Below are 23,091 nucleotides of genomic sequence, written 5' to 3'. Positions count from 1 at the left end.
GCTTAGTTTGCCAACTGTAGTGTATAAGTCAAACATGGGGAATGGAAAGTACAAACAGATGACAGTTTAGATTTCCTTTCTGACTTTTTAAGAGCGTCTTTTGCAGACTGTTGGGGGCTTCTTATCTCTGTTAATAGAACATGTTTGCGAGGGATATGCGTACGCCAAGGTTTTGGCCGGAGGTAGTTAGGTTTAAGATTCAAAACAGGTCTTTAAAACTGTCAGTGATCATTTTGTGAAATCACAAAGTTAGACATAGGGAAGACAGTTTCTGAAAGCCTTGAGGATCGGTAATGAACATGTACGCTTATACAAGTGACCGGAAAAGATCTGAAAAAGCCCTTTAATGAGCTATCAGTACTGTTGCCTTTACTGTTCTTTACCATTTCTCTTAAAACCTGTAGCTTTTTTGATGCATAAATGCTTACATTTTGTCTCAATAACATTCTGTGATGAAGCAGTTATGCTTCTCTTTTCCCTGTGATATGAAATCCTCTGGTTCCTTTTTAATCCTTACCTGCAATGGAAATGCTTTTTTAGGTTGTGTCCGCAGCACGGTGGATAGATATCTGGGCTAGCTTTAAATTAGCTAGTACTAGTAACAGGCTGTTATTGATAGCACTGAGCTTAATGCAGGATTTTTTTTCTGTTGATTCATATTACAGGGGTGAAAAGAAAAATGCTACAACTAAAGAACCAGTTCAACTGGCTGACTTGGTAGGGCTGCATATGTTGTTATATCATCTTATGAGCGTCCTATACGTTGGATGACAAACCTATTGCCATTATTCAACAGGGATCTTCATTAGCTCTGTTATGAATACTTAATACTCCCAGTTCCCCCAAACTGCCGAACTATTATTCTGGATCCTCAAATGTCACATGTATACCTGAATCGCCTAGTAGCCAAGTCTCCTGTGTGCAGACCATAGACCTATTGCAAACAGCACACTGAGCTGTCAATATGTCTATAAATAGAGTGAAATTGCCTGATGCATTCCCTCAGGAAGCACAAGGCCCACACGCTCAGGTACAGAGCAGTGTGTTGAAAGCAATGTGGAATAGGGGATTTAGCAAGTGCCGGGGTAGCGTTGCATACCCGCTTGCCAACAGCAACGTAGCTTGTGTATGTATGAAAAACAGTACCGACCAGTTTTTGCCCCTCTCTCCTAACACAGCCGTTTACCCATTGACGTGCTTTTGTTATTTCAGGCAGTGATATTTGAATTGCTAATAAATGACGAAAAAAAGGCTTAGCTTTGAATTATTACTCAGTTATGCCTGCATAACAGAACACTCTAAGCAACAGCAGACTTATGTTGAAATTGTCATGATCTTGTGCCCGTAATAGTAATTTTAGAGGTCTGACAATGCTGCCGTGCTAACTGCATGCGCTCATTTAAAAGGAGTTGCAAAGAAGGCACGCAACTGCTAGGGCAAACCAGTGCCAACTGCACCGGAGGTGAGTGGTGGGCATCGGCACTTTGTCAGACTACAGATCATCGCTGGCCATTGAAATGGATGTGCAACAGCATAATGCTCATGTGCAGGCTCAGATCCAGGCATTTCCAAATTGAACGGCCAGCTACCAGTTTACCTCATACAGAAGGGTGTGAAGACATCCTGTCATATGGATCTCAGTAGAAATTGCAGAGCTCTTCAAGGGTCATGAAGAAAGAAAACTGTATTTGGGTGTCCAAATGGGAAAGCATGTGAGGAAGTAGTATTGAAAGGAGGTATGAAAAGCCCTTTTGAATAACTGATTTTCCACAGAACTGCCTGCTGGTACTATACTTTAAGCTAATGTGATAAGGTAAATACGAGTCTTACTGGCAATGTCTCTATGTCATTGCCAGAATTTTTTGTTAATATGGTGACTTCAGTTATCCCTAATAATGCCTCCTTTCTGTTGTTAGGACATGCTTTGTCACACGAAACACAAGGACCATGGATTACGTGTTACTGACCTGTACAGCATAGTGTTTAGGGGCTGCAGCAGCAGATTTTAGGCAGTAGTTTTATATCTGAGTATAAAACAGAAAGCAAACCTGTATATTCACTTGCACCTTGAAATTAATACATTTTATTCATCAACATTGTTTTTCAATATCTGAAAAAAATGAAAACCCACAACTGCTCCAAAGACATTCTTCCAATGGCTTTAATGACACAAACATTTTAAAATAAAAAAAAAACAAGCTTAGAGGTTGCATTAAAAATATCTTTACAAAACCAAATATAGTTACAGAACGTTAGATGTAGTATATGTTAGAGTATTACTATTACTGTTTGCATTCAGCATGGGTTGGCAATTAGAGACTGCTGTGCAAGGCTGTGAATATACCTATGTGAAACGTAAGTTGCTCTCCCAAAGCTTATAACCTAGAACAGTATGGGAGCAGGAATACCTTTGTTATCATATAGTCAAATAGCAGAAAAATTGCGGTGTGACATCATTAATGAGTCTGGAGTATATTTCAGCTGCAGAATTGCTGCGTTGCAATAAGGTTTCCTTTCTACTCTTTCGGGTGCCATATGCTGCCATAATTAGTGCAGGCAAAACGTAATGATAGCACAGTGGAAAAGATGGAGCATGATGGGAAGCAGGTTGATCTCTAAAGCTCTACATTATGTCATCCATACATAAAGTATATGAAGCACAATGAAGTTTTAATCGAGATTTTTAATGTTACACTTATATTTTGGGAAGAGTTTTTGTCTTTCCCTCAGAACCACCATTGTTTGCATAGGCGCGGATATTTATGCTGTAATTGCTACAATGGTCTCTCCCAAATACCTGTGAATCTTTTCCAGAGGTAGTTGCTCTTGATTTTTCAGGTGGACTTGACATAATGAGACGAAATTCATTTTGGCTTGATTTAAAGATTACGTACGTCTGTATTTAGAGATTTTTTTCACTCAGAGGCAAAAGGGAGTTCTCACGCTGGGCTCTTAGGCACAGACAATACAAAGTTACCTTCCCCACTGATCATTTTACTTGAATAGTTCATAAAGAGCTCATAGAAAAATTTCAGAGACTGCCATTATATGGTGCAGTCCCAGCAGGTGCAAGACAGATATGGTAACTTCAATATGTTACCTAATTTTAGGCGAACTGCTATGGATTCAGAAATGTGGATAACGTGAATGCTTTTCATTCAAAATACAAATGTGTAGCTATACTTCTTAGGTGAAATATTGGGTCTATTCAACTGATGTTTTTTCACTTATGTCAGTGGTACCAGGATCCATAAAAGCAGCAAATATGATTTGGAAATCTAATGTATGAATAAGCTTTGTTGTATTTCTGATGCTGACTCCTGCCAGTCAGATTGAAACACTGTGAAAATAGTTACTATCAATATTTTGACACTTTCAGTTTCACCCAAGACCAGTAAGTGTACACACGCACACATATGTATGTATGCATCACAGAGAATATGAATTTTTACTCATCAGGGTTTAAGTCTATTTCAAACACAGTTAAAAAAAAATTAAGGCGATGAGCAACCATACAGTTTGAAAATGTCAGTAAATATCTCCTGTATCTTTAGAAAGCTATACAAATTATTCTTTTCTATTCTGTCTATCTCGGTACTTTTGATGTCCCTCATTGCTTTGCTATGTGTTCTCAGTCCTTTTGCAACAATTTACAGATTTTATCTTTTTAACAGCTTTTCAAGGCAGAAATACATCCTCACCATTTTAAAGCTGAGTTGGGGGCATAGCATGAATTAAAAGGCTTCTCTAATTCCATTGTGACAGAGCTGGGACTCCAAGTCCAGCTCTCCAAGTCCTAATTCAGCCAGACCAGCCTTGCTCACTAGTCCACCCCAGCGTCAACTTGCTGCCTACAGTCTCTCACCCTGTCATGCATTATCATAGCAAAGCCTAACTGCAGAATCAGACAGATTTTTCATGGAGCCAGTGCCACTGTACCACTTCTTTTCTGTTGCATCTTTCTGGTCACACGGTCTCTGTACAACACGACTTGAGCAGTCTCCGGACGTGCAAGGCTGAGAACCGCAACCCTGACAAGCCTATCTAGATTGCTCACCTTAACTCCTGTCAATGCTGCACAGCAAACGGGCGCAGATGTGTCATTCAGCACAGATTTGGCACCGCTTCATTTTGCCTTCCTTCTCTTTCTGTTAAAGCATAAGAGCCGAGACCCCTTGACTCCACATGGGAAAATGCTGGCAGCTACCAAGCTCTGGAAGTCTTTGCCAAGAGCAGCATCTGACTCTGTGCCTAGATGCCTGGCTGCTCTCCTATGACACCCTGGGCTATTGCACTGTCGGCTGTGAAATTCTTTTTGTGGCTAGTGCAAGGTTGTGGCTCTGATTAGATTTCTATGTCCATGTTATCACCACTGTTCTGTGTAATGATCTTCTGTGCTAATCAAGCTGCCAGCCACTGGCACCATGTAGGTCTGCTAGCAACCCCAGGAGGTATTCTCTGAATTATTTTCCTTTGTTACAGGAAGGGAAAGATGCCATTTGTAAATTTTAAACTGTTTCTGTATATTTGCTACTTTATTTTAGTTCTGCACCAAATAGGCCAAGTGCATACTTTGATTTGTGTTCTCTTGTTCTGCATCTATAGCCTCTCTGCATCTGTTTGTACGTCTGTATTTAAGGTGTATACTTAAACTTTGCAGCAGACGATTTCCAGTCTAAGGGAATTGTTTTTTCTATTTCCTTTGCAATACCTGGCTTATAGATAGTGCAAAGACGTGAACCTAGTGCAAGGAGGTCACAATCAAAATAGCTTACACCCACTTGCCCATGCCATGTTGTCATATAAGCCCTTGGGAACTGTAAGCTGGTGGCACGGTTTAAAATTTAAAAAAACCCCAATGAAATAAATAATCCCCACAAAGCAGCAGTAAATTTCACTGCTGCAATGTAGAATAAGCCCAAAATAAACAGTAATTGGCACACCAGAGAACGTAGTCCTGTATACATCCATACAGATATATCAATGTGCTTATGATTTTCAAAACTGAGTAGGTACACACAGGCACATAAGTTCATGTTTAACCACCTAAAAAAATGGTCTGATTTTCAAAACTGCTGTGCAATCAGCAGATCCCACTAAAGTCTAAAGTAGAAAGTGAAGCTTTGTATTCTGTACTTCTATTTTTTTTATAGTGCTTTTCTTAATGACTCTATTCTAAACCGTTTGCTAGCAGAGCCCTCAAAAAAATGAACAAAGAACAATCATCTTAACTGTACTGCAATATACTCTTACAATAAGTAAAAAATGTGGTGGGAAAGACAAAGTACTACTTTTACAATATCCTGTGCCAAATCACAGGTTATACAATTCAGTTTTTTATTTGCACAGCCAACAGTGCTTTGTAGAGCAATCAGGGAAGATAATACAATCCATTTTAAATTCTCATTACTTTAGAAGTGTTGAATCTTCTTAAATTGTTTCAGGGTTAATTGAGAATTTGCAGTTTAACAATAGACTAGGAATTGTTTAGGCTGCCCTTGTTTCATATTTTTCTGCATACCTTTGTTGCAAAGTTATAAAAACAACAATAAAAAAAGAAACAAAGAAGTGAAATGAAATAATGATCTGCATTGTTACTATTCTAGTAAATCATTTTTACAGGAGATAAAGCTCAAGTGTTGATTAATGTTTAAATGGTTATTAAGTGGAAGGACATGTTGGGTTGATGGAATGTCTCACTATGGGCTACCTTTTGCCTTTGTTTCTCTTCCACCTATTTCCTAAGGGATAATTTCTTCTCCTGGGGAAGCCGGTGGTGAAACTCTGAGTGACTTTTGTGGGTGCATGAATAAGCCAAGTATTTTCAGTATTTGTCCCTTTTTCTCATAAATTCCAAAAGGTTCTGGTTTCCAATTTTGTCCTTTATTTTAACATAGTAATAGCTCATAAACCTGGAATTTTTCATGGCTGTATCTATTGAAGTTTTGATCCTGAAACTGGCTGCCTGAACACCTGTGTGTTCCTGTGTACCATGGAAAAGTCAATCTGGTTCAGCAGCCCTGAGGAGGTTACATTTTTCAAGCCTGAATCAAAGTCCTGGTAAAGAACAGCAGTCATGTGGTCAGTGTCGTCTGTTACCACCTCTGAAATTAGCCACGTTCATTGTCTGTAGGATAATATCATTTCCCCTGGAGGTACCCCAAAGAAAATTTGAGGAAACGGATGATTTTTTTGGTGAGAGGTATTTCTCTGATGAATTAAAAGAAGGCTTTCTGCTAAAAGTGATCTTGTTTTTCAAAGACAAAACTCAGTATTTTTTTCCTTGAATTCTCGTTCTTTTGTAATAAGAGTACTTTATCAATCTTCAAAGTATAATCTCAATCTATAGAATAGTTTATTTAAATGTACCTGTGGGTCACATGGCAAATTCATAGTTATTCAGGAACCCTGTGCTTTCTAAGGCATGAATTCAAGTCTTGCCCTGCCTCCAGCTAATCCAGTTATAATGGATATCTGATCTGTGGACTGCAAAAATATGTCTGTGTTTCTGTCCTGTATTTCTCAGGCTTGGGTACCCATATGTGCACTACCTCATTTATGCACGAGGAAACCAATTTGCCCAGAACTTTTCCCTTTTTAACAATTAAGTTTTCTTCCTGCTGAACAGCATGGTGTCCATACCCAAAATTTATTATTCAAAGGCTATTATAAGTCAAATCTGTTCTAATCTTAATTTACATGGGGAAAAAAAAATAAATCTTTGCTTAATGACACCTTCCCATGGCATTATTTCAAATGTTGGAGGGGAAGTTCCTGGGGTGAGGGACAGAAGAGATCCATTCTTCAGTTCATTCAATGTTTTTTACAGTGCCGTCTTAATGACAGAATTTAAGCTTGAGCCATGCACTATGTTACTTACTTTTGTTTTTCTTTTACCTTTGGCCAATGATCAGACCTACTGCTCAAACACAATAAAATTTGCTGCATGAATAATGAATTATGCTAATGTCGGACATCTCGGACATCTAACAGCTCAGAGCTGTGGCTCTGCCTAGCTTTTCTGAGATCCCAGCAAAAATCCAAAGTTCTCAAACTCTGCCTGATCAGAATAACCGGACAGGGAAAAAGCACAAGTTATAGGGGACTGAGAGGTCTGAACCAAGGACTTGAGGGGTCAGAGGCAGCTGGGTAGAACAGCTGCACGTTGTCCTGTCGTTGTTAGCTATGATAACAGACATCCCTTAACAGTCTGCTAGAGGGATCTAGCGACTAACCACAAGTTATTTTTCTGCTTCCCAGAGGGCACAAGACACCGAAGCGAGCCTCTGAAATAAGCATTCAATGAGACCATGTCTTTCTTCGTTGGCTTGCAATTTCTTCTTTCCTCTTCTAGCAACTGCCCTTTTATTTCATTTTACTTACAATCTGTTATTTTTGATTATTCCCTCAGGAAATAGTTGCACTGATAAATTATTTTTAGCAGCGTTATCACATAGGACACCTTTCAGATGAATGCCACTGTGAGGCACTGGCTAGGTGCATGCTCATTAAACAATAACAGGTTTCATTCAATTACTTATAATTTAGAATGTCTATAGAAGATTGTATGGCTGTTTATGACCTATAACAATTCACTACAAAAAAAAGATAAGCGGGTTATTATACTAAGTATTGATTATATGATTGAAGTTCTGGTTTAAAATTTAACGCATTTCATTTGAGAAGGAATTGGTACCAGTTAATTCAGCTCTGTGTTGTTATATTACTTAATATATTTAACTGAGTATAGAATTAGGCCCTAATCGTGAATATTCTTACATTAATTACTTCAGTCAAATAGGGTATTTCTTAGTGCATAAACTCCACAATCTCCCTAAATATTTCCAGTATCAAGGTCTAAATATTTGTGCTAATTAATGCAAAGAAAGCACAACAGCGAATTTTGTATTGAGGGATCTTGACAGACAGCATTTTGAATCCTTATTTAGAGAATATGTATGTGGTTGAATTGTTCCAAGATTCTGAGCCTCTATTTGAAATCATTAGAAGCAGGAAACTACGGATCACAGACTGCAGAACAAAAGTTTGCAAACCTGGTCTGCATGTAACCAGCTCCCATTAGACCTAATGAATCCATGGTCTAACTCTCTTTCTGCTACCATACCCTACAATTTATTACATTTCCAGCCTCACCCAAAATAACTAATTGCAAGAAAAAAAAAAAAGGAAAAACCATCAGAAAATAAATAAAAAAATATAACACTTACTCCTACCAGAATTTTGAGTCGGGAAAAAGGAGGCTTGTTGAGAGGGTTCATGAAGTCTGTAAATACTGGTGTTGATGCAGAAACATTGCATCAACAATGTAATAATTGAAAGTGTTCAGGTGCTCTGGCTGCATAACACAGCAGCAGGAAATGGGTCCTACATAATGTTTTAAATATTGATTTCCATACTCAGCTTTGGGACATATGTATCCAAAGAAATTGCCTCCAACCTCTCTCTCTTTCTCCATCTGTCAAATAAACCTAACCATAATGAACTATCTCAAAGGGAAGGCACAAGGTTTACATTGTGGTTTTTAAGTATTAAGAGATTCACCCCATGAAAGCCAGTGAGTGCAAAGACATATTCTTTTGTAGTAATGTCATTGTTTTATGTCTAGATGTATAATTTGTTAACAACTTCTATCTTTTTATTTAGGTATTCAGTTTACAAGGATCCAGCAGGCTGGCTAGAAATAAACCCTACCAATGGTACCATTGGCACCACGGCTATCCTGGATCGGGAATCTCCTTATGTTCAGAATAACATATACACTGCTCTCTTTCTGGCAATAGATAGCGGTGAGTAACTATTATGGATCATATTCATTAAAGTATATGACTTTTTTTCCTGCTTGAAATCTTCTGTTCAGAAAGGTGCACGTGTAAAGTTAAGCATATGCTTCAGCAACTTGTGAGGTGGCCACCTAAAGCTATTAGAGATCATTGCGACAAACAGAAAATAGAGGAATTAGCTTAAAACTTGAAACTTGGAACAGCTTTGATTTAAGGTTGCATCTCGCACATTTATTCCTACACTGCGATCTTAATGGTAGGTGCAAATAGTCTATGAACATTCTTGGAAAGTAATAAATCATCTTTATCAGAGGTAATTTCTCCATAATATTTGAGCAGTTAGTAAGCCTAAGACACCTAAATACTAATAACAACTCATCCCTGATATGCTGAATTCTATTCTATTCAGTACATTGGCAATAAAAACATAAGTAAAACCCCTTGTTAAAATGCAATAATTTTTACATAGTGTGTGGATTAAAGTTCCTTCTGTCAAATCTAATCAAAATTAAACTGTCTAGTGAAAATTCAGTGAGTGACTTTGGAGCAGAGAAAGAAAGAGAAAATCCTGAACATTCCAAATCTCCAGAGCTAAAGGCACAAAATAAATAAAAGATTTGTCTGTAATATAACAGCTAATATGCTAACACTTTTCCATAGCTGCAGCTGGTTTAGTCCTGGTGATGAATTGTAAAATGTTCTTTTTAGGAGGGTAATTCTACATTTTTGTAACCACATGACTCAGAGAACATTTGCAGGGCCTGACAGGAAAAAGAAAATATTGCCTTAAGTGTAGAAGAAAAAAAAAATTCTGCTGAGATGATGATTTACTTATATATTCATATATGTATTTTTCTTAGGAAATTTCCATGGGAAAATGTAGCACTAAACTTGTTTCTGTCTTTTACTTGCTATTGGATAAAGATTTTTTAAAATCTGGTACACTGGGAAATGTCATCTTACAATGAAAGTAAAAAGTCAGGATAATATTATTGAGGGATTATCAAAAGGATAAAGTTGCATATGTTTTAAAGGTGGAGTCAGATATCCTCAAATAGAATAGATGGAACAAGAAGCTGAATATTTCCAGCTGTGGAAACCAGTCTGAATGAAAGTGGATTTGGGGGTATACCTTTACATTGCACTCAGGGCGGTAACATGCGTTGCTCATCTATTCTAAGCCAAGAATCTCACTCCTAGGTGACCCCTCTTAATTCCCAGATTTTTTTCCATTCTGGAAAAACAAGGGAAAGGCGTCTGTGCGCTGAACAGCAGAGCAAGAGAAGATATTTAATGTGGGTTAGAGAAAAGGAATCCTGTTCAGCTGAGGTACTGAGCATCCAATTCAAGTGGCTGTTACTGTGTTTATTTGTAATTCTGCAGTTCTGTTAGCATGGGAGCTAATCTACTCCAACATTATTGACTTCTTTGAATGAAGTAATTAGAAACCACATGTGTGCATTTAGTACTGTCATGCTAAGGTGTTAATAATGATCATTCAGGAGTATTGTACTACTTCACTGTATGTAGCTCAGCCACATGTGGAAGTGGCAATAAATAGCGGAACTTAAATAGCCGATATTAACCTTGTGGTCCGTATCACCCCTGGATTAATTACCAAACAGCTTGTGAAACACATTAAACTTAGAGGCAGGTTGGTAGCTGGAAAAATTATCTGCTGGTCTGTATAGATATGTTTGAGTGGAATTTGTGGGAGTTGAGAGGAGCAGGAGTTCCTCTGGAGCCCCAACCTCAACCACGGTCACACCCCAGTACTCGCCTCTGGTCGTGCCTGGCCAGGAGAGCGGTGCTGGGGTCTGCTGGAGAGCATCGCTTCGCTTTGGGCAGCAGGCAAGCTTCAGTTCACCTGCGGTTTGATTGCTTCCATCCGCAGAGGGGACAAAGCTGTCTTTGCACATAGGTGCTGCCAGTCTGAAGTCTCAGTCTAGACCCTGTGGCTAAAGCAGCCAAGGAAGTTTTAGAACTGATTTCAACAGGTAGGTTTGGGGGTCTACCTTGTCCCTTGCAGTTAGGACTGGGACTGATAATATCCCTGGAAGTGGTTCCTCAACTTATTTCCAGGCCACTGATAATGGCTAACTAGCAAGGCTGTGAAACCCACTTCATTTTTCTAGCCATCATAGCTAATGTCCATCTTGAAAATGGATATGATGTTAGGTGACAAGCAAATTGCGGTGGAATAGTATGAAATGAATGCAGAATTCTTTCAGGACTTTAAAAGAAGGTTCTGTTTACTTAAAAAGGAAAAAAAATCAGGACGTTCTTTTTAAAACAGCATGGTCCACAAACTGCAAAATCTCTTTCTTCAGGTTAGTAAGTGTAGCCTATCTAATACCAGTGAATACGGTTAGGACTTCTTCATGAGAGGGCAGCGAAAGGCAGGATTAAGAATTGGCAAATGAGATAGGGTGGTAAATTGAAAATTCAGAGGCATTTCTGATAGAGCAAGTCATTCGCTTGGGCTAACAGACTTGGGGCGAAAACGGAGAGGGGGAAAAAAACCCCATACTTAATCAGAGATACTTTCTCAAAAGCATTCAATGTAGGTTGTTATTTCCTTTGGCCTATCATCTTATCTCTGAGTCAAATCTGAGATGTGTTGGCACATGCGCTGAGGAAGTCCAAGCTGCCATACACTTTCCTTTTCTTAACTGGGGAGTAGAGAAGAGCTCAGGTAATGTCCACTGCACAGTAGAGCAGCGTGAATCGGTACCCAGCACAGCTCCAGCCATAACGCAGAGCACCTCAGTCCAGGCCCAGCACCACACCGGCGCTTGCGAGGCTTCCTAGACAGCCAGCTCAGTTAGAGGTCTGCATGTCCGTGGGGCCACGTCAACACCACCTAACCCATCTTCCCCCACGTTCAGTTTCTGACAGCACTAGCAGGAGTTCCAGCAGTGTTAACATTGTTAATTGTCAGTATAAGGGATTGCAAACATGATGCTAACTGTGGAACGGTGTATGTGAGTTGTGTGCTAATTTTTAACAGTATTTATAATAAGGTGAGGTTCTCAAATCAAATAAAACCTTGGACCTTAGACCTTGCTAAAGGACCTTAGACATACACTAAAACCGTAAATAATCATATCTTCTATTAGTATTCATAGCATATAGAATTTATGTAATTACAGAAAAGCTACTGTTGTCCCATCATATTCCATGATCACCTCTTTTAAAATGACCTTATGTTCATGTGCTATCTTGGGTGGAGAGCGGAGACAGCTGAAAACAAAACTCACAGTGATGCTTTTTTCATACCCTTTCACTGATGTCAATAGACAATCTGTCATTGGATTCAGCAGGCACTGGCTTCTTGTTATTACGCTTCAGTGCTGGGGACAAGTGCCAGGGCATTTTTCTTATTTGTAAAATGTTGAAAATTTCTGTCAGAAGGAAAACCAGGAGCTTCATGCTTGGTAGTTCTTTATATAAATCCATCACATCTTTATCTTTTTTCAGTAAATCACAAAATTGTTCTTTACCAGTAGGACAGTAACCATGAATGGACCATAGAAAATGGAGTCATTACACTTCAGGAAACAATTTAGTTTATGATATCCTTTTTGAACTTTATGATATTATTTTTTCAGCGTTATCAAATTAACTGCAGAGGAAGGTAGTTAAGTATGAATTATGTTATTTCTAATCTAAACAGCTCCTGTACCTTCCCAAATATAATTGAAACAATGTGTAAGAGCAAATTTGGTGCACACAGTATTAAAGTTTGACCTTTTATTAGGGGAAATTTCACTTTAAAAAGGACTTTTTTGAATGAATATCCTAATTGTCTCTGTACTTTTGATTTCAGTAAACGTCAAGATAGTGTCTTTAGAATTTGAAAACTTTTTATTAAAGACTTGTGTGGACATAGAGTCCATGGTCTATTAAAGAAGGAATTAAACACTGGTAGGAAATACCATAAAGCAGAGTTAACACATTAAAGTGACATGAACTGTGTTTAATCTGAGAATGAGCTCATAATGGGACAAAGTCTGGTGTATGCAAACTTGGGGAACATCAGAGATTTCATTCAAATAACAAAAGTGCCAATAATCACGATCATTTTATTTCCTGAATTTAGCATTCTAATTACTAAAACCAATGCAATATCAACAGCATACAGTGCAATTATTTGGAATGTATCTGTAAAACACGCATATGTTAATTACAGACAAGAAATCATTTGAGTTTGAGAAATCTGCTTGGAATAGACCTTCCAAATTTGCTGCGTGACCATGTTGTAGTGTCATCCTACAGATTCTACTATACACTGGAGTATTTGTGATGACTATTGTAAAGCAGAATACCTGCATGTTTTTCTCATAAGGTCAGTCATGCTAAAAACTCTCCAGGAAGGGTCTTTTTTCCCCTGTATTCTGAGAGTTTGACTCATAACTTAGAAAAAGTAAGGGAGGAGAAAAACATGAATATTTTTGAGGTGAAGCTAAAGAATATCTGGAAAATGTGTGAAATCTAAAAAAGCTAAAATTGGTTTCTCCCTTTCCTTTAGGAGGGATGAATAATAAAATATATCCAAATTTACTTTAGTTATGCAATAATCACTCATGTCATTGCGGAGGGGCACGATACCCTAGTTAATGTCCCTGTTGCATAACTTTTTCTATCTCGAGAAGAAAAACTTTGGTTACCTTTGTTTGGCTGATACATGGAAAAAACACCTATGCTGTTCAAGTTTGTCATCTCCTGGTGACAAGTGATGAAATACTAATACCCAGTCTTGCTGATTTGGTTAAAAGCAGTTATCGACTTCACTTTTCTCATGCCACCCTGGCAGAGTACCACCCACACAAAGCCAGGTAGCAATGTTCTCTCTCTGAGACAGATACTCTCATCTAGTGTAAGTGTGTCACCCTCCTTCCTTGCTCTTCTCATCACCACGGAACTACCGAGACAAAAATTGGGACTGTAAGTACTTCTACTACATTAAACATCGGGAGGAAAAATGTGATTAAAAATGTGGCATCTCTTCCAGATGTTAAAGATACTCAGAGATGGAGTTACGGGTTCAAAATTTTAACTGACGTAGCTTTAAATGCTCTAAATCACAGTAAGCACTGTTTGTTACAGCAATACTGCGCGAGTGAAAACAACTGGTTTTCTTTTCTGAAAGTGGTTTGCTCCCTACATGACATCACCCTCCCTGGTGTCCGACATTATAAGCATTTGCGTGGCAGCCATCCGCTGTCACAGGCAGGTTGTCCAACAGGAGGGCTGAGCTGCAGGAAATGAACATCAGGAGCAGTAATCTCTATTTAATGGAGCATATGTATTTGAGCAAGGTAAAGGTTAAGAGATATGGAGGACTGTAAAAAGGTGTGATTCTAGATTGGGGTGATTTCAGTGTTTGTCTTGAGCTACACTGGCCAATTTAAAAAAAAAAAAAACAACTTGGATATTGCTTCTATGACTGTGGCCAGTTGCATAAGGATAAATTAGCTTACTGAGTGGCACTATTTCAATTTCCCTGTTGCACAAGCAAAGCAAAATGAGGAAGAAGTGAGACAAAGTCTAATTTTCACTTTTTTCCTTGTTTCCAAGGACCAGCTGAACTACACCCAAGCAATTCCAAATCTCATTTATTGTGCAAGTCTCAATACTCCTAATCATTAAAAAGAAAAACTATCATTCTGTACTATGCGTAATGAACAGTAACAGACAACATCTAGAAAAAACTGGACTAACAAAGAGATGTGTAACAATTTGCAATTAGAACTTTTCCTTACATGTATCTAACCTGTCTTCTTGCTTCATGATGTACATAATTAAATTACCACAGATTGATTCCACCTAAAACATGCTATTTTTGAAGAAATCCAGCAATTAGTTGCCATGGCAACCCAATTAAGCCAGTTTTATACCCCTTATCTTAATTGCTGTATTAATTGAGAAGAGAAAATAAATTGAATACTCATCCTTTTCTCACCATTTTAAATTTCAGTAAAATATGAATTGCACACAAAATATTGTTTTAATTTGTCATCACAGACTCATGATTAGAAAAAGAAATTAGAATGCTGAAAACAGTATTTAAGATGGATGGCATATGTCAGTAGTAATTTGATACGCTGAAAGAGCTGTGCTCTTTTGAAATGTAATTACTCAAAAATAGGATCTGCATATATTATTTGAGTGAATGAATGAAGGATTGTAACTTTTTAAGACTATTTATTTTCTAAATTTTGAAAAATATCTGTATGCCAATACATACAGAAAATGCATAGGAAATTTCAGCTCATGGGAAACTCGGGACCTCTTTTATACAAAATGTCAGCATATGGCATTTATGAAACCAGTTTTCAAATATGTCAGATTCTGAGCAGCACACTCAAATCTGGGTATCTTCCCACTCTACTGGTTCCATTTACTTTGGTTGAACCATTAATAGAGTTCAGCTTACAAAATGTAATAGAATATGCCTGTCTGAATGGGATTTATGCCTGCGGTGAGGGTAACTGCTGCCGAATCACCTAGTGTGCACACATTTTCTGATCAGAAAAACAGCATATGGAGGGAGAAAAAAGAACCATGAGGGAGGGGACAGACATTTGTGTTTAGATTTCCCTAGCAGTATCATTAGAAAGCATGAAGCATTATTTCTCACAGTCCATATTTGAAGTATAGTAATTTAAAGAGACAACATGTTACTTAGCCTAACCACGTACTGCAGAGCCTGGCTGCATAGCTTCCTCCAAACAATTTGGGAACTTCTGCAGTGCTCTTTTCATTCTTTATTCTCCTCCTTTCTTGCTGTATTCTCTTTCAGGCAAATACAAAGCTGAAAATAGAGAAATTGGTGAAAAATCCATATCCAAGGAGAGATCCTAGGCGGTCTTACATTTTACAGTTAGTTACATGGGAATAAAATGAAGGAAATTCTGTAGTCATCACTGCAGTTCCAAATTGACCTCAATATGACTATGATTCAGACGTAGGTTATAGAAGTTTAAGAGATAAGGCTTTATTCATGATGGCTCAGAGGAAGGGTAATTGTGCCAGAAATTAAGAAATGCACATTCTCAAAGGCTTTTTTTTCCTTGCTCAAATATGAAGAAAAATTGTTCTTACTGTAATTGCTCACTCATTTTGTATCTGTGTAACTTTGTCAGCCAGCAAAAAAGTAGAAGCGAGGAAAAAAAGTTGGAATTGAGCTTTCTGGGTTACGTAAGTGATAGTGGAAGTAGATTAAAAAGTGCAGCTAAATGGTAAACCATAAATATTCTAGTAAAATTTAGAAGAAATTAATTTTCACTCTGTCAGCTTGAGAAGGGAATCTATACAGCAATGGGTACCCTATTGCTTGCTCTAGGGATTAAATGGCCTTGTAATTTCTGCATCATGGCACAGAAGGGCATAGATAATATGTATTAATTTGATGGTGCTGGGAGCTTAATTTAATAAGAAGAAATGACTACAGAAGTCTTTTTACCATTCATAATGAGCATGTGAAAAGGGACAGTTCGTGCTCCATTCTTCCTAAAAACTGTTCTGGCTTCCAGCAATACTGTGGCTTAGATCTGTGTGGCAGCTGGATTCTCTAGAATGGCTGATTTTTCTTCTTTGGAAATTTGATAACTATTGCCAGAATCCAAGGTCTCTGATGTTCTTTAAAAAAAAAAAAAAAAAAAAGTATAACAGTTCAAATTAAATTCCCATTTTTCATATTTGTTTCTAATCAGATTTTGTTATGTAAAGGCATTTACATAAATATTCCTTTGCTGTAATGACCAAGATAAAAACCATTAGAGTTCTAAATAGAGATGATTTCCTGTGTTTAGCTTTAGATACTATTAGGTGAACTTTCTAAATATAAGTGAAAACACGTAGTCTCATTGCCTCCCAGTCTTAACGCTTTTTTATTTGCGTGTCTGGCATTTTTCTTGTTAGTTGATTATCAATGCTTTGTTCCTTAGCCGTGCCACTAAAAAAATTATATTATTTACAAGTAAACTGACTTTCATCTGATTTATTTAAAGCCCATTTTCACACAGCATGTGGAAATGTACTTTTTTGTGTTTGATAATGCTTGTTCTCCCTTGTGCAACTTGTTCTATTTTAGATCAAGTCAAGTTTGGTGTTGAACTAAAAAAAAGAATCAAACTAGAAGGAAAAATATTTCTCGAGGATTTTCCTGTTGGTTTTCACAAATTGAATTAAATTTTATTTACATGAATGAATATTCTTATTATATCCAATTTGTTTAGTTTATAATATCCTTTGAATCTTTAAATAAAAATATTTTAAGTACCCAATTCTAAAAGAAAAAAAAAAAAAATACACCTCAGTTATTCCAAAAAGGTATTTAAAAATTTCAGAACTCGGAAAGCTCAAGGTAGGATGGACAATATCAGTTTAATTTTTTGATTTGGGGTGGTGTGTTGACCAATGAATATGATTTTATGTTTTAAGCAGCAATGTTCAAGCAATTGTTTTACTTGGATATGTTCTTAAGAACCTTTCCACTGCTTAAGGAACATGCATCTTCATTTTCAAGGACAAGCTAAACTCACTGTATTCTCAAATGTCCAAATCTGTTCATTTTCTAAGATCTGAATATGTTTTTGAATGCTTGGAAAATATAATGACGGTCACTTAGCTTATTCTTGAGATTTGCTGCAAATTGGAAAGGGAAAGCTGGAAGAAAAGGATTAAATCTTCATGACTTTTTTTTCACTTTGAGACGCATTTAAATGACTCTTCTATCTTGAAAATGTTCTACTAGTTTAGAACAATGTTTCTGACCAGCTTCTGTAAGTACACACTGGCAATTTAGTGTAGATGGATGGCTACTTTTAACTAGGCTTATGCTCAGCTGTACTCCTGGAAGAGAATAGAGTGTCTAAACATGATAACTGTTGTGATTCCAACAATGAAGTGCCTAAATTGTTTCTCCTACTATTGCTGTTGTTGACAGAGCTCAGTTAGTGGAGAAAAACACTACTGAATGTGAAAATAGCAGATTGACACGGCCCAGATACCAGTGTAGCCAGCGTTGTTTTCCCCAAGGCTTCCTTAGCATTACGTGAAAAAAATATATGAACTCAAAATGCTCCATGAAAATCACACTTTGAGTTAAAACATAATAAAACAACTTCCATATTAATAATTTGAGGCTACATTGTTATTAGCATCTGCATTGACTATTTTAAAGCTGCTGTAGATATGCCTGCACAAGGTATGGTGAGACATTAAGACGTGACTGTGGACTTATTCATCCAGCATGGATCCTTCTGTCAGTCTTTTATGATGCTAACAAACAGTAGGAAGACAAGATAGACACGCAGGTGTGTTTACATCATGCAAAGAAATAGGATGCTGTGTAGGGAAGCCTCAGTCACATTATGAGTTTTTCTTTGGATACCCCTAAAACTTAAGTTCTCGACTTTCACTGACTTTTTAGGGGTGTTTGGTGGCCTATTTTGTGTGAGACATATCAGAAAATCTCACCTGCTGTGTGGTGATTCCTAACCCTGTATTTTTGCTCTCGTGTCAAATAAATGAAAGCTGTTGGTATTTCAATGTGAACTGATTAGGAAGGTCTTAATTCAGTTTCAAAGCAGTTCAGATACTGTCTTTAATTTCACGGAGCACAGCTCAGCCATATTAGAAATCTGTACACAACAGCATCACATTTCTGTAGAAAAACTAGAAAGTGGAACATGAAATGGCTCTTCATGTCCATAAAAGTATTATGCTCAGATTAAATGCATCATCAGCCATTCAACCGTATGATTGCTTGTTAGATATGCCATTTTATGCAAGTCTTGATACTTAAGAGAAATGTCATCTTAGTCCATGGCCATCATTGTGCGTAATTGGTATCTTTTAAGAAACTAACTACCTGATTGGCAGTCTTATTTGAGTAGTTAGATGTCTAAATCCCATAATTGTTCCTACAGGAACTTTTTGGACCAAAACTGAATGCGAGTCTTCAAGTTTCTTGGCTGTGTGTTTCTACAGAGGGCTTATAATTTAAGACTTTATACTAATAATTCTAATGTGATTCTGCATGGCTTTGCATTAAAATTCAAGTATAGAGAAGTATACAAAATATCTATTTCTATAATATTTCTTTTGGAAGTATTTTTTTTAACTAAAGGTAGCAACATTGTCATTTATGCTGATAGCACTAAAATCCAATTTAACATCTACATCTTCCGGTAACAGTCCCTTGCATTACAGGTTCTTGTTCCCAGACAATAGACCTCATCCTATTCTTTCTATGGCACTCTAACTCAGAACTAAGAACTACTTTTGTTAGTCTATTTTTCACTTGTTGCATCTTACAACAGCAGTAGCTATTGCCTAACTGATGACTGCTATTAGAAGCTTTGTATGCTGTCTAATGCCAGGATACGAAGACATTACCAGTCCTGATCCAATTCAGATAAGTGTGTCACACATTTCCAATTGCAGCATGTTCTAAAATGAACCTGTACTTTTTTAGTGTTGCTGATCAAAGTTCTAGTCCCACAGACCTTAACTAACTTGAAAGATCTTACTTGTGTTTTGGTCTCATTGAAGATTACTTGTTAAGGTTCTCAGTCTTGCCCTATTAAAATCAGGATTCAATACCAAGCTTTCACTTTCTTTCCGTATAAAATTAGCCATCCTTCAGTCTCTGTTTTAGTAGCTTTTACACATGTGAGTACTGCTGTTTAGTTCATAAGTTTGTCCTAGTATATTCACAGCTATGCTGCTTCTGGGAGCTTTAGCAGGAATTTGAAATTATCTCTATCCCAAATGGCTCTAAATGCACCTAAAGGTTTAAAGTATTCAGCCTCCAAAGGAATGGCCAGTTCAGTTCAGTGACAAAAATGGGAGCGGAGCTCTTTTGAAAAGCTGCTCCCAAGGGTTGTTGGACAGAGCCCTTTATGTCTTGGTTTATGCATTAATTCTGCTTTCAGCTGCAAGGTTTTACAATACAAATTGAGAGAAGTTTTATTTCAGAATTAAAATATGCTATGGAAATCTTTCATTTCAAAACCAAAGCTGTCTGGAGATCATGAGAATTCTGAATTATTTCAAAGGCATCATATTGTCAACTTTATGAAAGTCATATATTTCCAATGGATATGTTGTGGCCATTTTCCCTTGATTCATTTTTTGATGTATTTTTTAATGACATGTGTGTTAACAAGCTTCAGTTTATGACCTTGACATTTGCTTTCTTTTCTTTTGGAGGTCTTCATAAATCACCAAAAGATTTTGTTTAAATCATTATAAATAAACCAACCAGAGAATAAGTCATTGAAATGGACAGAAGCAATTTCCTTTCTCTCTGTTTGTGCATAATAGTTGACTGGCCCATAAGCCATACAAAGAGAGTGAAACATTTGCATGGCAGAGAAAATGCAACCGTATCTGTGTTTGACAAAATAACAGTACATTCATAATGCTGTTGGCTTCTTAATTTCAAAAGGCAGATTTTAATATTACTGACTTCAGAGAAAGATAAGAAGGGCAGTGCATAAGACATTATCAGTCCAGTGTGGAAATAATGCATTCAAAATTAAAGACAGCAGTTTAATTAAGTGCATGAAAGGCTGGCTTTTATGATCATATTTCAAATACTCGAATGTCTTTTCATCCATTCTGCCGTATGACTTTACTTAATAATATATCAAGAACAAAAAATGTATTGGAGTCTTTCTGCAAATTCAATTAGTCCAATAAAAAGTGAAAAATAATTTCTTTTTCATTAAAAAGAACTCAACCCTAACCCTTCTGATGACAAAGTGCAAGATGAGGAGGAGGGGGGATGCTAAAGAACCAATAAAATTCTGCCTTTGTTACGCATTTATGTGTGCATGAAACAGATGAAGTGTCACCATTAGTAACATTTGTTATTGAAAGGACTAATTGCATTCTGCTACAGTTAGTAGTTTATCAGATCCAGACCACAGGGTATTTACTTCTCCCTTAGGATGCACTCACAGTGTAGCAATAATTCCATAGTTTATTGGGCTGCTATAGGCAGGGTAATTATGCTAAAGTGTACCTCTTTCAGTGCTAAGCTTAAAACTACCATGACACATTGCGCTAGTGCTTTACAGGTTAAGTGCAACCTCTTGAATCCTTTCTACCTGCTAAGAGTTTATAGCTAAGGGAAGTGCACAGATCGTAGATCTTGTGTACTAAACCAGAAAAACGAGTAACACAACCCAGAAGTGCAGCATTTCAAATGAGAAATTATTGAGTACACGATGCAACGAAGGAAGTAATGAGCATTTAGAAAACTTTGAGATCAGTTAAAATGGGATGGCAAAAGGATCTGTACTAAGATATTGAGCTTTAGACTGAAAGCAGTAGGTTACTGGCTCATCCATGGCACACATCTGTAGTGACTGAAAATTATTACCACTTGTCAGCTCCTCTCTGACCTCTGTGAAATGAGGTGCTAGTCTCAGTCCGGCTCCCAGTGGGCAGACGTCTCCGTTACAAACACTTCCCGTGCCACGGCTGGTTTGTCAGTCACAGCCTTGGCGCAAAGGCTTGTAGCGGTACCACGGTGAATAAACAACATCCTCACCTCTGAAGCTGGTTCTTTCAGGTCAGGGCTCAGGCAGGCTGGCAAATAATTGGAGAAAGCTTGAAACTCCACCGCTAACACAGGGTGGCTCTGGGTAAATAAAAGATCTCATTTTCCAGAGTTGCCCGTTGACAGGTTTCACTTCTGCTGACATAACTAAATGTGGCCCTAAGGGTTGTTAAGGAATGATCTGGTCCTGTTCTGTTTATGGGCACCTGCTATACAAATTGATTCCTCTCTGCTGTCATTTTTCCTCTTACTTGTCTTCCTCTTGATTCTTTTAATACCATGCTGTCTATCTAGGGGATGTTTCCTACTATGTTTCTCTCAATATGTGTTTATGAACAGATTCTTTTCCAGATATCTCTTCATGTCCTAATCTCATTTTAACTTCGAAATATTCCTCTCCCAGAGGTTTCCTTAGAATAATTATGCATACTGTATAGAATCAGACAGGCTGCATTCTGAAAATACAGCAATGAATTTACAATAGTGACTCATCAGTTTTTTTAAAGCAATAATTTTCATATAACAGAGGTAAGAACTATAAAAATTATTTCCCCTTGCAAGCATGCAGGTACAGATAAAAGTGAGTGTTTATGGAAGTATGATTTAATAAACATGTGTTTGGTTTTTTTCATATAGGTAACCCTCCCGCTACAGGTACAGGAACTTTACACATCACCTTGGAGGATGTCAATGACAATGTCCCATCCCTTTATCCAACACTGGCCAAAGTTTGTGATGATGCAAAAGATCTCAGGGTAGTGGTACTAGGAGCATCAGACAAAGACCTTCATCCCAACACAGACCCATTCAAGTTTGAACTGAGTAAGCAATCTGGCCCAGAAAAATTGTGGAGAATCACCAAACTTAATAGTAAGTCTATTACTTTTTTTTCTTATGCATTGAGTCCTCCTGCCTCTAGATCCCAGTACGCTCACCCTGAGGCTGTCCATTATGTGAATTCAGGAGCAGTTGTGCATGAAATTCTTGCAGGATGGACCCATTGCTGCTGCTTTACACTGTGCTGTTTTTGCTCGGACCAGCTGCCTGGTGGGACATACTAATATTCTGTTTGCATTTTCTCTGAAATCTGAACTTTCTTCCTCTTCTTATTACGTTGACCAAACTTTTCTCTTTTAGCTTTGCATTAAAGAAAAGCTACTAATGACTTATAGTTCTGTAAAGTTTACCGTATTTCATGACATGGAATTTGTTTGCATGAGATGCACAAGGCTTTGCTATAGGACAGCATGAAACTTTTGCATGGGCTTTAGCAACGTACTTGAAAAACTTCCTGATTTTAAGTATTTGAACTCTTCACAAATAAAATACCCAAATGCACTGGGACCAAACACTATTGGTAAGAGGATCAAAGCACATGCTATGCAATTGCAGAAGGTTCATATGGCAAACTGTGGGCACAAAGTACTCCGTTTCCTTTTAATGTATATTATTTCTATTTGTTTTCTAGCTTGTATTATTTATCTCTGTCACTATCAAATCTTTTAGCAGTTCATTTCATATTCCCCTCAGAAAAACTAAAGATGGATGTGGTGTCTGTAGCTGCCTGCAGGACAAAATGGAGTCGTCATTTTCTTTGCTGTTCTCCAAACATCAAACCACCATTCTGTTAAACCCCCTAAAAGAGTTAGCACACTCACCTGGGTACCAATAGGTGTTATGACCCACTGTTGCTCAGGTGGAGGAGATCTG

The 23,091-nt window shown here is 37.5% G+C and overlaps 1 protein-coding gene across 3 annotated transcripts in view; it reads left to right on the top strand.

The window, feature by feature from the left end:
- Positions 1 to 23,091, top strand: part of CDH13 (cadherin 13) — a 541,021-nt gene that overhangs the window by 474,147 nt on the left and 43,783 nt on the right. For all 3 annotated transcript variants that reach the window (XM_052797009.1, XM_052797007.1, XM_052797006.1), the window contains exons 11-12: positions 8,665 to 8,807; positions 22,018 to 22,251. In XM_052797009.1, coding sequence (XP_052652969.1) covers positions 8,665 to 8,807; positions 22,018 to 22,251 — 377 coding nt within the window. The remainder of the gene's footprint in view (positions 1 to 8,664; positions 8,808 to 22,017; positions 22,252 to 23,091) is intronic.

The sequence above is a fragment of the Harpia harpyja genome, chromosome 9 (assembly GCF_026419915.1).
Source record: "Harpia harpyja isolate bHarHar1 chromosome 9, bHarHar1 primary haplotype, whole genome shotgun sequence".
Lineage (NCBI taxonomy): Eukaryota > Metazoa > Chordata > Aves > Accipitriformes > Accipitridae > Harpia > Harpia harpyja.
This window is presented reverse-complemented; position numbering and strand designations above follow the sequence as displayed.